Source organism: Nyctereutes procyonoides, unplaced genomic scaffold (genome assembly GCF_905146905.1).
Source record: "Nyctereutes procyonoides isolate TBG_1078 unplaced genomic scaffold, NYPRO_anot_genome, whole genome shotgun sequence".
Taxonomy (NCBI): Eukaryota; Metazoa; Chordata; class Mammalia; order Carnivora; family Canidae; genus Nyctereutes; species Nyctereutes procyonoides.
Window position 1 is genome coordinate 8,157,741 of NW_026575160.1, and position 13,480 is coordinate 8,171,220.

The 13,480-nt window shown below is 41.2% G+C and overlaps 2 protein-coding genes across 8 annotated transcripts in view; one reads left to right on the forward strand and one right to left on the reverse strand.

Moving 5' to 3' along the window:
• Positions 1-1,339: 1,339 nt before the first annotated feature.
• On the reverse strand, positions 1,340-7,278 carry LOC129502740 (translation initiation factor IF-2-like). Its single transcript, XM_055314507.1, has 2 exons — positions 6,594-7,278; positions 1,340-1,437 (listed from the first exon to the last, which is right to left on the reverse strand). The coding sequence occupies exons 1-2, from the start codon at positions 7,276-7,278 to the stop codon at positions 1,340-1,342; spliced, it is 783 nt and encodes a 260-aa protein (XP_055170482.1).
• ITGB8 (integrin subunit beta 8) overlaps positions 5,703-13,480 on the forward strand; it is a 79,959-nt gene continuing 72,181 nt past the window's right edge. For 3 of the 7 annotated variants that reach the window (XM_055314487.1, XM_055314486.1, XM_055314488.1), the window contains exon 1: positions 7,263-7,890. In XM_055314487.1, coding sequence (XP_055170462.1) covers positions 7,764-7,890 — 127 coding nt within the window. In that variant the 5' untranslated portion in view covers positions 7,263-7,763. Of the gene's footprint in view, positions 6,114-7,262; positions 7,967-12,872; positions 12,984-13,480 lie in introns of those variants that run through there. The other 4 variants (XM_055314492.1, XM_055314489.1, XM_055314491.1 and 1 more) reach the window with 3 other exon arrangements.

Genomic DNA, 13,480 nt, shown 5'->3' on the forward strand with positions numbered 1-13,480 from the left:
GGGTTCATTCTATGGATTTTGACAAAAGTACAATGACATGCATCCACCATTGTAGTATTATATGAAGTTGCTTAACTGCTCTAAAAATCCTCCATGTTCCATCAATTTATGGTTTCCTCCTCCCTTACCTTAGTAATCATCTTTTTACGATTTCCACACTTCTGCCTTTCCAGAATGTCATACAGTTGGAATCATATATTATGTAGATTTTGCACATTGACTTATTTCATTTAGCAATACACATTTAAGTTTCCTTCATATCTCTCCATGGCTTGATAGCTCATTTCTTTTTAGTACTGAATAATATTCCACTGTCTGGATATACCAGTTTATTTATCCATTCACCTATGAAAGAACACTTCGATTGTTTGCAAGTGTTGGCAATTATGAATACAACTGCAGTATACATCCATGTGCAGGTTTTTGTGTAGACATAAATTTTAAACTTCTTTGGTTAAATAGCAAGGAGTGCAATTGACGGATTATATGTAAGAGTGTGTTTAGTATTGTAAGAAACGATGAAACTCTCCCAAAGTGGCTGTAACATGTTGCATTTCATGCCAGCAATGAATGGGGGTTCCTATTACGCCATATCCTCACCAGTTGTCAGTGTTTGGACTCTGGTGATTCCAATAGAAGTACAGTGGTAGCTCATTATTTTAATTTGCAATTTTGATAGTTATTTTAATTTTGTTGTGCATAAATGAATAAACTGAGGCTCTGAGAAGGTAAATAATCTGCCCACGATTTTACAGCTGCTAAGTAACAGATTCAAACACAGTTTTTTCAGACTCCAAACCTCCTGTACTTTTTATTCTGTAGGTTGCCTAATAGAAAAGAATAAAATTCAAAATCACCCGTGGAGGACTCCAGGGAGTGGTGTCCAGATTTATTTATTATTTGTCTCAGTTTAGGTTCCTCTAGAAGAAGACCCTGAGACAAGGAAATACTGGGGAACAGTGGGAAAATGAGGGAGAAGGTGGCCAATGGAAGAATATGTTTGAATAAAGTTATCAGTGTGGGCAACTGCAGCTTACATCTGTAAGGGAACCTGGGGGAATGGCATTTAATATTACTCAGAATGTGGTGTATGACAGTATCAGTCTTTGCACCTTTCAAGGCTGCTCCAGAATAAATCATGTATAAATAGTAAGTTAGTACTTAAGAACTTTTATAACAATTTGACATTTGTATGACAACTATTTTTCTAGTAATTCATTTTATTTTATTTTTTTAAAGTTTGAAATTTAAAAACTAATCCAAAAATAGTTTGAGAAGTACTAGTGTAGAACACAAGGCCCAAAGTGATTCCATACAAGGAACAAGGGAGCTGGAGTATTTATAACTCTGTTCCCATTAGATCAGTTCTCAGTTGAGACAGGGTCCATGAGTGTTCAGTCTCCAGCACTTCTGGCTGTGTAGAATAAAGTAGCACGCCTAGAGGGACAGAGAAAGGTCAACAATAGCATCTGCTCCAGACTTGGCCAATAAAGGACTTCACAAAGCTAAGAAATTCCTTCAAAGGTCATCATTTCTCTATAATGATTCTTATGAGTTAAAGGCTAAATAAGCATTAGTTTGCTGCATGTTATAGAAATCCAAAATCCAACTGTAATACAAAGCAGTAGCCTGTGGAAGTCAGGATATGCAAGTGATAAGCATCTGTCACTTTACAAGGCTTCCTTCATCAACCTAGGTGATTTTGTATCATCTTGTTGAAACAGTATTATATTTTTCACTGAGTGATACAAAGGCAAGAGTTCCTCCTCCTCTCCCTCTACCCTCAAAAAGCCAAGGGACTGTCATGTGACTAAAGTTCTGAAAACTTGACATTCCCAGCCAGGATTTTAAATCTTCAGCAAGTGTACAAAGATGAAGGGAAGATTAGAAAAGTATTTGTTTTTGCTGCGTGCTTACTGCCCTTGCTTATGCCTCCCTTGGTTTTTGACCTTGTTCAATCCTGGTCTCTCAGCCTCCTACTGATTCTGTGAGCTCCCAATTTCCTTCCAATAATTTCCCCTTTCACTTATGGCAGTCACAGTCTGACTCTGTTACTTGAAACCAAAAGTCATCACTGATACGAGGTAGTGGACAAGACTGAGAGCTCTGATTTATGTCTGTCTGCTCAATAATTTTTTTGAAGAAGTAAGGTCAGTCTTCTCACCAATCTGGTTCTTAGTTTTCAATTTCATAAAATAGGATTCATTCAGCAGTGTGCCTTTTGGATATTAGTCTGTGAAATGTTCTGTGAAAAGGTGGTCTTCTTCTGGAGACTCTAGTTGCATGCAGCCCGTATGTTTCTGAAAAATCCTCCAGTAAAGGATTTTACTTTTTTTTTTTTTGTAAAGGATTTTACTTAACTTTAATCAGCATTTCCTAAACTTAGTCATGGAAGTCAGTTTCTGAAAACATTAACATCTCACAGAATTAATCATTCCTGGAATACCTTGATTAGAGACATTGGCTTCAGCATTTCATTTTTCTTTGGTTTTGCTTCTGACACTGGAGTTTGTCAATAAGTATTATGTCAGGCCTTTGGGGAGTTTCTGTGTGAATCTACTATGGTAGGAGTTCTTAAATGGCAATACATAAAGAACCATTTGAGCATCTTATAATAATAAATACTGCTGGATACCACAGCAGATCTGTGATTCAGAATCTCCTGGAATAGAGCTAAGGAATCACTCAACAGAAGATTATATTGTAGGCAGTCTTTAGTCCACAGTATGAAGAATATTTCAGTGAAAACTACCTTCCAGGGACTTCTGTTCTTTATCACTGGAAGAAGCTAGAAGTCATGGTTACAATAATACATCCCACTTACTGGATCATTCATCATCTCCTTAGAGCTGTAGATGAAGCAAGCTTATAGACAACTTGTGAACATTGACCCTAACTTCAGAAAGATGTAATATTAAAACATACATATGGTCTTAACTGTATCATGATTCAATGATTTGAACAAAATCTAGTTAAAGGCTGAACACACACTGAAAGGAGCAGTCTCTCATATGTCTCTCTCACTGCTTCTATCCATCTATAGCTTAATTTCTCACCATAGACTGAGTTAGCCAGAAAGCCAGCTAAGAGAAATCAAAGGAGTGGGGAAGAAACTTAATTCATCTAATTTGATGACTTATTAGCAACTAAAAGAATCTGATGATAGGAAGACTGGAATGAATAGCTAAAGTGTTATTTTTAGACCATCCATGAATTTCATTTGCTCTCATTACCACAAATGATGAAAAATTAGCTGTCAGAAATTTCAAAGCAAGACAGCAGAACATCATAGAAACAAGAATTAGTCAACTAACCATCCTCTGGAAATTTTTTTCTGTTAGAATTCTTCAGGTAATGTGATGAAGATAACAATGCCATATTTCTTCACAATATCTTATATATTTTCTTATAGAAAAAAGGTTAAGTTGTGGTGACTAATAACACATATTGGAGAAAAAAAAAGCAAGCTTTGTCCCTGGGCTCTGATTTTATTTACTGAAAGAAAACCCTGAAAAGGAAAGAAGAAAGAAAGAAAGAAAGAAAGAAAGAAAGAAAGAAAGAAAGAAAGAAAGAAAGAAAGAAAAGAAAGAAAGAGAAAGAAAGAAAGAAAGAAAGAAAGAAAGAAAGAAAGAAAGAAAGAAAGAAAGAAAGAAAACCCTGCAGATGATTTGCAGAGCTCAGGAGAATTCACTTTTATCTTTATAGACCAAAATGTACTTGTTTATAAATAACTTGCCAGGATCGCAGTCTCAGCTGGGATATTGTCTTATTTTACTTTGATAACCAGAATTATAACCTCTTTACAACTATGAAGTGGTGATAAATGGCACTGTAATTATTATTCAACAACTCCATAAAACTGGTATCCTGATACATATTTACATGGGTTTCATATAACAAAACATGGAAGTCTTTCTTTTTAAAGGGCTCCAAAAGTTTCCTGCAACAGATTTACAAAATGTTTTATTCCTCTTGCTACACAGTTGTTTTGACCTGGTATATGGGGTATATAGACATCTAACTATACAGGCAGTCCCTGACTTAATGATGGTTTGACTCACAATTTTCTGACTTTACGAAGATACAAAAGTGATACAAGTTCAATAGAAATTGTATTCAAATTTTTATCTTTTCCCAGGCTAGTGATGTGTGGTAGGATACCTACCTCTCATACTGGGCAGCACCAGTTAGCCACTGTTCCCAGTCAGCCATGCTCTCACAAGGGTAAACAGCCAATACACCTACAACCATTCTATTCCCATACAAACATTCTGTTTTTCACTTTCAATACAGTATTCAATAGACTACATGAGATAGTCAATACTCATTATAAAACAGACTTTGTGTTAGATGATATTGCCCAACTGCAGGCTAATGTAAATGTTCTGAGCATGTTTAAGGTAGACTAGGCCAAACTATGATGTTCAGTAAGTTAGGTGTATTAAATGCATTTCCAAAGAGTTTTTTCAACTTATGATGGATTTTTAAATTCATAACCCCATGGTAAGTCAAAGATGAAGATATGTATAGAGTTAAAAATTGGTGTATACCTATTCAATGTCACAAAACTACATCCATTATTATTTACATTAATTTACATTTCACTTAATACTATAATTACTATTTACATTTCCAACATCAAGAGTTAGATTTTTAAATACATCATGAAACTCTGATGTGATAGTCACTTTACAGTGTAGAGTACACTTACACACACATCCTTATAGGGATTATGAACTGACTTTTTTTTAAGATTTTATTTATTCATGAGAGGTAGAGAGAGAGAGAGAGAGAGAGAGAGAGAGAGAGAGAGGCAGAGACACATGCAGAGGGAGAAGCAGGCTCCATGCTGGGAACCAGACATGGGACTCAATCCCCAGTCTCCAGGATCACACCCTGGGCAGAAGGCAGGCACTAAATCGCTGAGCCACCCGGGCTGCCCTGACTTTTTTTCTTCATTGCAGTACCACACTGTCTCAACAGTGGCTGTATTCTTTAAGACTGTGAAATAATCTCTAGAAAATATACATGTCCCCGCATTGAAGAGTGACTGTTGAGAGCTCCTTTTGTGTTCAAATTTAAAGACCTCATCTCCATCCCAGCCACTTTTCAGGCCTTTCCTTTAAGATCACCTACAGCAAAACAAAAGCTGTTCCAACTTGGAACCAAAGAAAGAAAATAAGAAGCTGAACTAAAATTAATTCTATTTATTTAGAGTACATTGATGATAGTGAATTGTGTTTTCAAAGTATCAGTTTTTCAGGTTTGGAGCATTCATTTGGCCTCTCAAAAGGACCTGTTTTGCAGATCTAAGGCACTTGTAATTTTCCAGCTGGGTTCTTGGTTTGTTTAGCTAATTCTGTGAGTCCCAGTGCGTAGTCCACACCTGAAAAGGGGGAGTTTTCAATGTTGTGGCTTATTAACCAGGTACTTTCCATTCACTCATTAACAATTAGAAAACAGAAAAAGAGAGAGAGAAAGAAAGCCTCCTACTTGTTTTTTTACTCCAAATATGGAGATGGAAACTATTAAACAAATAAGAAGGAGGGGAAACTCCCGCATATTTCACCTTGACCTGGCTGGACTGGTCTAATGCCTGTAAGAGGCGGGTGCTCTATGAAAGACGTCGGGCAGGCTGCTAGGGGAAAAATGAGAGGTCAGACTTTACCACAGGGAACCACTCCTGCCCCTAGAGGAAAACGAAAACCATCACCCTGTGTCTCAGATTGGAAACCGAGCCTTGTTTTCAATCCGGAGGGCTGGGTTCCCTCCCTCGGCCTAGAGTGGTAGTGACGGGATTCAGGGAGGCGCGCCGCTTCTCCGACAGTCGCCCAGCTTGATACCCGCTTCCTTTTTGCACCTAAACCTCTGAGCTCCAAAGCGGGCAGAAATGCCCTTTCTCATCCTCTCCTTAGCTTCTCTGTCCTGCTGCGCCGCGTTTTGTAACTTCTTTGTTCCGTTTATTGGAAAGCGGACGCTTAAGGTCAAAAGGCCCACTGTAACTAGCAAAACCCAGAGCCACCACCAGACCCTGGGAAGAACAGGGCTGTCCAGCCCAGGGCTGAGACTCCGAGGGAGAAGGAGGCGCGAGAAATTTCAGCTAGCGGCTCCGGGTACGGCCTCCGCGGACTGGACCCATTCTCCCAGTGTTGGGGAGATGCCGGCCGGTCTTGGGGTGGGGTGAAGGGTGAGCTCCTAAATCTGCAAGCAAAGTCGGCAGTGCGCACCCGCGGACCAGAGGGGGTTGGGGGCGGGGAGCGGCCCCCATGCTCCACTCCGTGTGCTGCAGCTGCCGGGCAGTGAGTGTCTCGGAACAAAGGAGCGCAGAGCGCCCGGGTGAGAGGCTGGGGGTTTGTGCGCAGCTGCCGTTAGGACTGAGCGAATCTCCAAACCGTCCCAGGGAGCGCGGGGGTGTAGGGATTCGGCGAGCAGGGGGAGAGGGAACAGGGGGAGCGATTCTTGTTGCGCGGCTACGCATCAGGAGCTCTTGTGAACGGTGGGCATGACAACTATCAGAGCCCAGGGGGAGAGAAAAGGAGCCGGAGTGAGCAAAACAAAGAGCGAGTGTGGGCCGCGGTGACTTCATGCCTCACCAATGTCCCGCCCACGCTGCTCGGAGCTCTTGCTGCCGCCGCTGCTGCCGCCGCCGCCGCCGCCGCCGCCGCCGGAGCCGCCGCTGCGCCTGCAGGCGGCCGGGGCGAGGCGCTGGGTAGCGTGGGGCTGTTTCCTAGCAACTCGCGGCCCCGAGCGCGCCCAGCCCTCAGCACCTCGGGAGCCCTCCCCCCGCCCCACCGCCCGGGCCCGGAGCGGGACCCCTGCCCCCCCGCCCCTCGCCAGCCTCGCTCCTCTCGCCTCCTCTCGCCTCCTCGGGGGTGCACCCCGGAGTGCGCCAGCTGCCCGGGTTCTGGCCGCGGGACGCCTGAGCGGGGCACGCTGGGGCCAGAAGGACGAGGGCACGAAGCTCCCGCCCCGCGAGGCCGGGCTACGGCACCGTCGCCGAGCCTCCCCTCCCGCGCTAGCGGCCGTGCGCCCCACTCCCAGCCGAGCGGGGAGCTGCCATGCCTCCCTCCGCGTCCGCGGGCGCCGGCGGCGGCTTCTAGGTGCTGCCGGGGCCGCGTCTCCCAGCGGCTGGCAGCCCGCGCTTCCTCCCTCGCCAGCCAGGACGTTGCCGCTTTGCCTTTGCCCGCTGCTCAGCTGACGCGGCTGCAGAGCTGTAACCAAGTGGAACTGGCCTCCCTGCCCACCTGTGGAAGAAGCTCGCGCTGATTGATGCGCCATCGACTTTTTCCCCCTCGGCCTCGCCGGCGTCCCCTCCCACCGAGGCAGCATCACCCAGTGATAGTGCTTTAGGCTGGTTTTTCCCCCAGGCTTCGGGCTTTGTTTGGGTTTGATTCTGTGTGGCTGTTCCCTAAGCTGATTTATGCAGCAGAAGCCCCGTCGGCTGGAGAGAAACAAAAGCCCTTTTCTTTGTCCCGGAGCGGGCTGCGGAGCCTTCGCTCGCGTCGCCGCCCCGGGCCATTGGCCGTCAGAGGAGGTGCTTCTCGCGGAGGTCGCGGGACCCGGCGCGCCGTGCTGGCAGGGCCTGGGAGGCCCTGAGATGCCCAGCGGCGTCCGGGCCGGCGTACCTGCACCGCTGGTTCCGAGCCGCGGGGTCCGCCCGCAGGGCCTGCGGGCAACAGCCTAGCGACACTTGGCCCGCGGGCCCCGAGGTGCGCCCCCGGAGAGCGGCCAGGCGGCGGGCGCGGTGCGGGCTGCTTTGCATTATGTGCCGCTCCGCTCTGGCTTTTTTTACTGCCGCATTTGCCTGCCTGCAAAACTGCCGGCCGGGTCCAGCCCCGTTCCTCCGGGCGGCCTGGGTGCTTTTAGTTGTTCTTGGACTGGGCCAAAGTGGTAAGTTGTTTGGTTTTCTTTTGTTTTCTTCTCCTCCCCAAAGGTCCTGGGCTGTGACGAGGGACATCCCGGCCAGGTAAGTGACCCAGTGTCAGCCTCCATCTAAAGTTCCTGAGAACTTTAGAAGGGCGGGTGTGTGGCAGCGTCCTCCTTTCAGGCGGCCTGAGGGGGGCCAGGTGTCAAGCATTTCCGCCCCCGAGTGACAGCAGTAACTAACTGTACGAGGACACTCTGTGTGTTGCTCCCGGGATTGGGGGAAGCAGTAAGAGAATGGAAGTTTGGAAGAGGGAGAGCTCCTATTTACGTAAACCGACTTAGGGGTTCTGCTCCATCCTTAAGGGCATCCTCCTTGAAGGCATCTTTGAGGATGCCCCTCATCGTTTTTGCATGTACCACTAGCATTTGATTCAAGGCTGAGAATACACTGGTATAATGGGAGTGAGATTTCTGGTTTTGAGTCCAGGAAAGAAGAGGATGGCTGCATAAAAGTTTCTTCTATCATAGTGCTCTCAGCCTGAAGGAATTGAACACAATTGAAAAATACTCTCTAAGTCACCACTTTTTCAGTTTAAAAAATAAAAATAGGGTCCTAGCTGACTGATGCTTCAGTCAGATCAGCCCCTGAGACTGAGACCCTGAGACAGAAACCTAGACCAGGATTGACAGCTTTCAATCCAGGCAAGCCACTTCTATAGAATTGCCTTGATTTGGAAAGGATACTTCTTTATAATGTTTATTGTCCTGATTTTACAAATGAGGACAGGATCTCCCTCCCTAAGTCACAAGAAAAGCTCAAGTCAAATAGTGTATGAAAAGATGTGTTGGCCCCTTTGAATTACACACAGATTTAAGGTGGCGATCCTGGCTTGTTAGCAAACAGTAAAACATACAGTAAGTAATAATAGTAATCATCAATTTGGGATGAGTTCTTCTTGGTTTTAAATATAAGCCACATATTTATTTTTGCCAAGGCAATGATTATTGCCAATTAAAAAATAAATTTGCTTTATCTGTGTTTGGTTATCAAGCCCTTAAATTCTGCTAGCACCTTTCTCTGACCTCTCCTGTTGAAGTAGAGTTGTAGTTGTTTTGTAGATTAAAATTTTCCCTTATGCTTTGAATTGATGTGCCATGTTTCTGCCTGAAGCTAATAAAAACGATCAAGTCATAATCTTATAAATAAGAGTTCAACATGGAAACATCCAGCTAGTTCACTCATTTGTTGCACTAATAGTTGTCTAATATTTGTTTCAACAGGAGATTTACCCAGTTATGTGAAATGAGAGCAATTAGAGTAAATTTCTATCTTGTGGTTATTTTTTTGGCTTAAATGTTTTTTACAAAATAAGTGAAATTTGAAGGCAAAGGAAATAGTAGCATTCATTATCAATTATCTCTTCAGTGGAACTATGCATTGATTGCAGCAGATTTTCCACTGAGTGTAATTCCATCTTGGGTTATTATTTGACAAAGTATTTCTCTAGATTTAGTGAACACATACACAATACTAAAATGACCAAGACTGTGTCAACAGAGTATATTTCATCCCCAGTACATAGGCAGAGAAAAAAGTGCTACTTGCCTCTAGAATTTACTACTAATAACAATACTTTAAAAATATTCTTTGTGCTTGTAAAGATTAGTCAAGTTCCCAAGTAATAGCATTGTATTTCCATCTAGTGACTATAATTGGTTTGGAGCAAACACTATGAATGGGTTCCCTTGCACCTGCAGTTGTGAAAAGAGAATGCTTATCTGAAATCAGAACAAGGCATCCTTTTCCCAGTCGCTGTCAATATACAAAGGTTCCTGATGTATACTGGTTTGCATTTCAGTTAAAATCATGCAAAAAATTTAAATTATAGCCAGTACAACTCTGAAAATTAGAGATCAGCGTAAACTGTTGTACTTTCATGATATAGCTACAAGTCTCAGATTATATGTCTTCACAGTGCAAATTAGATGCTTAAAGCAGAATAGAAATTTAGGTATCAATTACAAAAGAAATCTTGTTCCCTTGCTCAGTAGTTTACACCAAGGAAATGTTGAGGACAATAAAGCCATATATAAGGAACCATAAACTGCACACAACATAACTTTGGGTTTAATTTTTGAATTAGGATTTATAGGTCCCAAATATGTAGTGGACTTTTAATAATGAATATATGGTGAGCAAGGGGGATATTGTTAATAAATCTGACCATTTTTCTGATCTAGAAAAATGTTTTTCAACTTTCCCTGGTGGAAATCACCGACAATTGGAGAAACAATAACAGTATAAAATGGTTAATGAGTAACTGGAAAACACTAAAGAATACTTAGTGGTTAATATTTGAAGAGTTAATTCAGCAAACACTGTTGTTTCTACATTTGTTCACTTGGAAAGGTTAAAAATATTTTTTACTAAATTTTTATAGAGCAATATAAGAATGACGAATTTCAGAAATTACCATTTATTTTTTTAAAAAATGTTAACTATTATTGCAATAAAATTTTACCTTCTATGCATAATCAGCTATTTATTCTTTTAAGTAACAATCAGATTAGCATTCTCTTATAACTGTAATATTATTTTACCTCAGAACATATTTCACATCACAAGTGTTCTTAGATTTCTTTATACTTATCTAAAGAGGATATTTAAGAGAATCAAGGCTTCATTTTTAAAAGTCCAGCCTTTCAAAATATTTGTACAATAAGCATCCAAGTTAATTCTATCTTAAAGCAATTGAAATGCTTTCTGATAAAAAAAAAAAGTTTGTGCTGCATATGAAAAGTCTTTGTGTTGTATATGAAAGCAAAAGAACTGATTATGATTTGGAAAAATTCCTGTGCCCCCAAATAGCTCCTTCACCTGTTAACAAATAAGCTGAAATTTTACCATGTAATGGATTTATTTGGATTAAGTATGGTATTGGCAGATTTCTTTTAATTTTTAACTATATTTGGAAATTTTCTAACCTCTACAGAAGGAGAGAGAATGGTATAAGGAGTCACCATACGCCCATCATCAGGCTCCATCAACTATCAACTCAGGGCTAATTTTTTTTTTTTATCTCTTCCCCTACTCATTTCATCTCCTTCCCCAATAAGGTTATTTTAAAGCAAATTTTATGTCATTTTATTCTAAAATATTTCAGTAAATCAAAATACTATAGGAGAAACTCTATCATTTGTCTCACGGCATGAATATTTTAGCTGAAATTTAGGGCTATAGGAGTGTTTACTATGTTTAAAGGAAGAGATGAAGAAGTGAGGGAGGAAGCAAAGACAGGTAGTTTCAATCATTTACTTTTCAGTGATTCCATTATGGCTGCATTAAAAATATTTCTCTTAAAACTATGCATGTGTAACAGCTTTTTGGTATGCATGTAAATCAAAAAGAAAAATTAGCGTGAATAAATCTACTTCCCCAGACAAATGTCAATACTTTTATCCCAATGGAATCACAAGTATAGCTTTTTTTGGGTTTCAGTTTTAAGGATTGTTCCCCCTGTGTCTGGAATTGTCAGTTTTTCTCCTCTCTACTGGACCATTTATACCGTATGCATATCCATACATGTGGTAATATCTCTCAACTTCCACTTCTAACGCCCCTTTTAGCAAAAATCCTTGAAAGAGATGTCCATTCCTGCTGTCTCCAATCTTCCTCACCTTCTCTTTGAATCCATTGTTTTAATCACCTTTGCAGTTATACCATCCTGTTAAGATCATAGTGCCCTCCCTATTGCCAAATCTGACTGCCAGTTTATAGTTTTCATCCCACTTGGCCTATCATCTGTCAGCGAGTTGACACTATTGACCACTCCCTGCTTCAAAACACTTCTTTCCTTGATTTCCTGAACCCACATTCTCTTGGATTAAGCTCCTTCTATTCTCTGATGTTGGTTCTTCCTCTTGTCCCAACTCTAAATGTCAAAGTGGCTGAGGACTCAGTCCTCAAACTTTCTTTTCTAGATATACACTGAGTCTTCAGATGGACTAATGTAGTCTTGGGTCCTAAATGCCACTTGTGTGGCAGTCTTGACTCCAGTCTTGACTTCTCTGATCTCCAGGTGGCATAGCAAAATGCCTATTGAGCATCTCCACCACACATATAAAGGCAAAATCAATTCAAATGTATTCAAAACCAAATGTCCGATATTCTCCCTCAACTCACTAAGTTACCAGTCACACTTCCAGTAGTTCAGGATAACACTTTGGTGGCATCTTTGATTTCTGTTTCTCTCACATTCCACAGTCACTTTACCACCTCCACTGCCACCACTCTGGTCTATGCCATTTTTTACTTGAACTCTTGAATGCCTACCTAAACTGACTTCTCTGCTTCACAGTGCAGCCAAACTTACTCCTTTAAAATGTACCTCAGGGTTCTGTCCCTCCTCCCCTCAGTACTCTACATGATTTCTCATCTATTCAAATTGAAGGCCAAGTCTTTGTATGGCTTCCAAGATCCTGATGACTTCCTGACCTCACCTCCTTCTCCATTCCTCCTTTATCACTTTGTTACAACAACACTGGTCCTTGCTATACCTTGGATGTACCATGTATGATCCTACCTCCAATCTTGAACTCACTGTTCCTCTGCCTGGAATGTGTTTCCATGAGATATATTTGTTTCCCTCTCCCTTAGTTCTTTGAGATGTCTATTCAAATATCATCTTATCAAAGAGGCCCTCTCTGTCCTCTGTATCAACACTATCTAGTGCCTTAACCTGTGTCTTTTTTTTTCTTTTATATATTGTAGCATTCTGGATATGTTAATGTATTTATTTACTGTTTTTCTTTCTTGCTCCCAACCCAGCGACTACGTTATAGCTTATAAGGGAAGGTACTTTGTTCTTGTTTCTGTAATGGAAATGCCAGTTATGTAAAAGGTGCTCAATACATATTTGATGAATGAATGAATGAATGAATGAATGAATAAGTAAATTTCTTCTCAGTTTTGTCATCAGATTGATTCTCTGTTCATTCCAAAACAGGGTTTCATTTATTTCTTGTCAATCTCTCTAACCTTTGTAACAAACAGATGAAGAATCAAGTTCTACTATATTTATTAGATAACAGAATCTTCTTCAAGAAGAAAAATAAAGGTATTTCCATATTTAGTATAAACATAAAAAAAATTGCCCATCAAGCCAATTTTGCTATGATTTTCTTGTCCATTCACATTTGATAAAAATTGAATTAACTTTTAACCTCTCTTTATTAAAAGTATTTTAAAATATACCATATCTTCAAGTGGTAGAACTTGAAAAAAATATATATATAGTGGCTTAGTTGGTTGAGCATCCAAGTCTTGGTCTCAGCTCAGGTCATGATCTCAGGGTTTTAGGATTGAGCCCCGTATCTGGCTTTTTGCTCAGCAAGGAGTCTGCTTGAGGATTCCCTTCCTCTCCCTCTGCCTCTCTCCACACTTGCTATCTCTATCTCCAATAAACAAATACTTAAAAAAAAAAAAAAAAAGAAGACGGACCAGGTATAAAACAATTATCTCAGAAGAATTTTACCAGCTGATAATTTTTTCCAATGTATATTTCAGTTTTATTTTTTTCAATGTATATTTAAGTTTTAAAGATAAATTATATAC

What these genes read in the sequence shown, in the direction of transcription:
- LOC129502740 (XM_055314507.1), bottom strand. Translation starts at nt 7,278, where the DNA reads ATGGCGCATCAATCAGCGCGAGCTTCTTCCACAGGTGGGCAGGGAGGC. An exon ending in GCAGCGTGGGCGGGACATTG is followed by an intron (nt 1,438 to 6,593) that starts GTGAGGCATGAA and finishes CTGTCCCTCTAG; the next exon opens with GCGTGCTACTTTATTCTACA.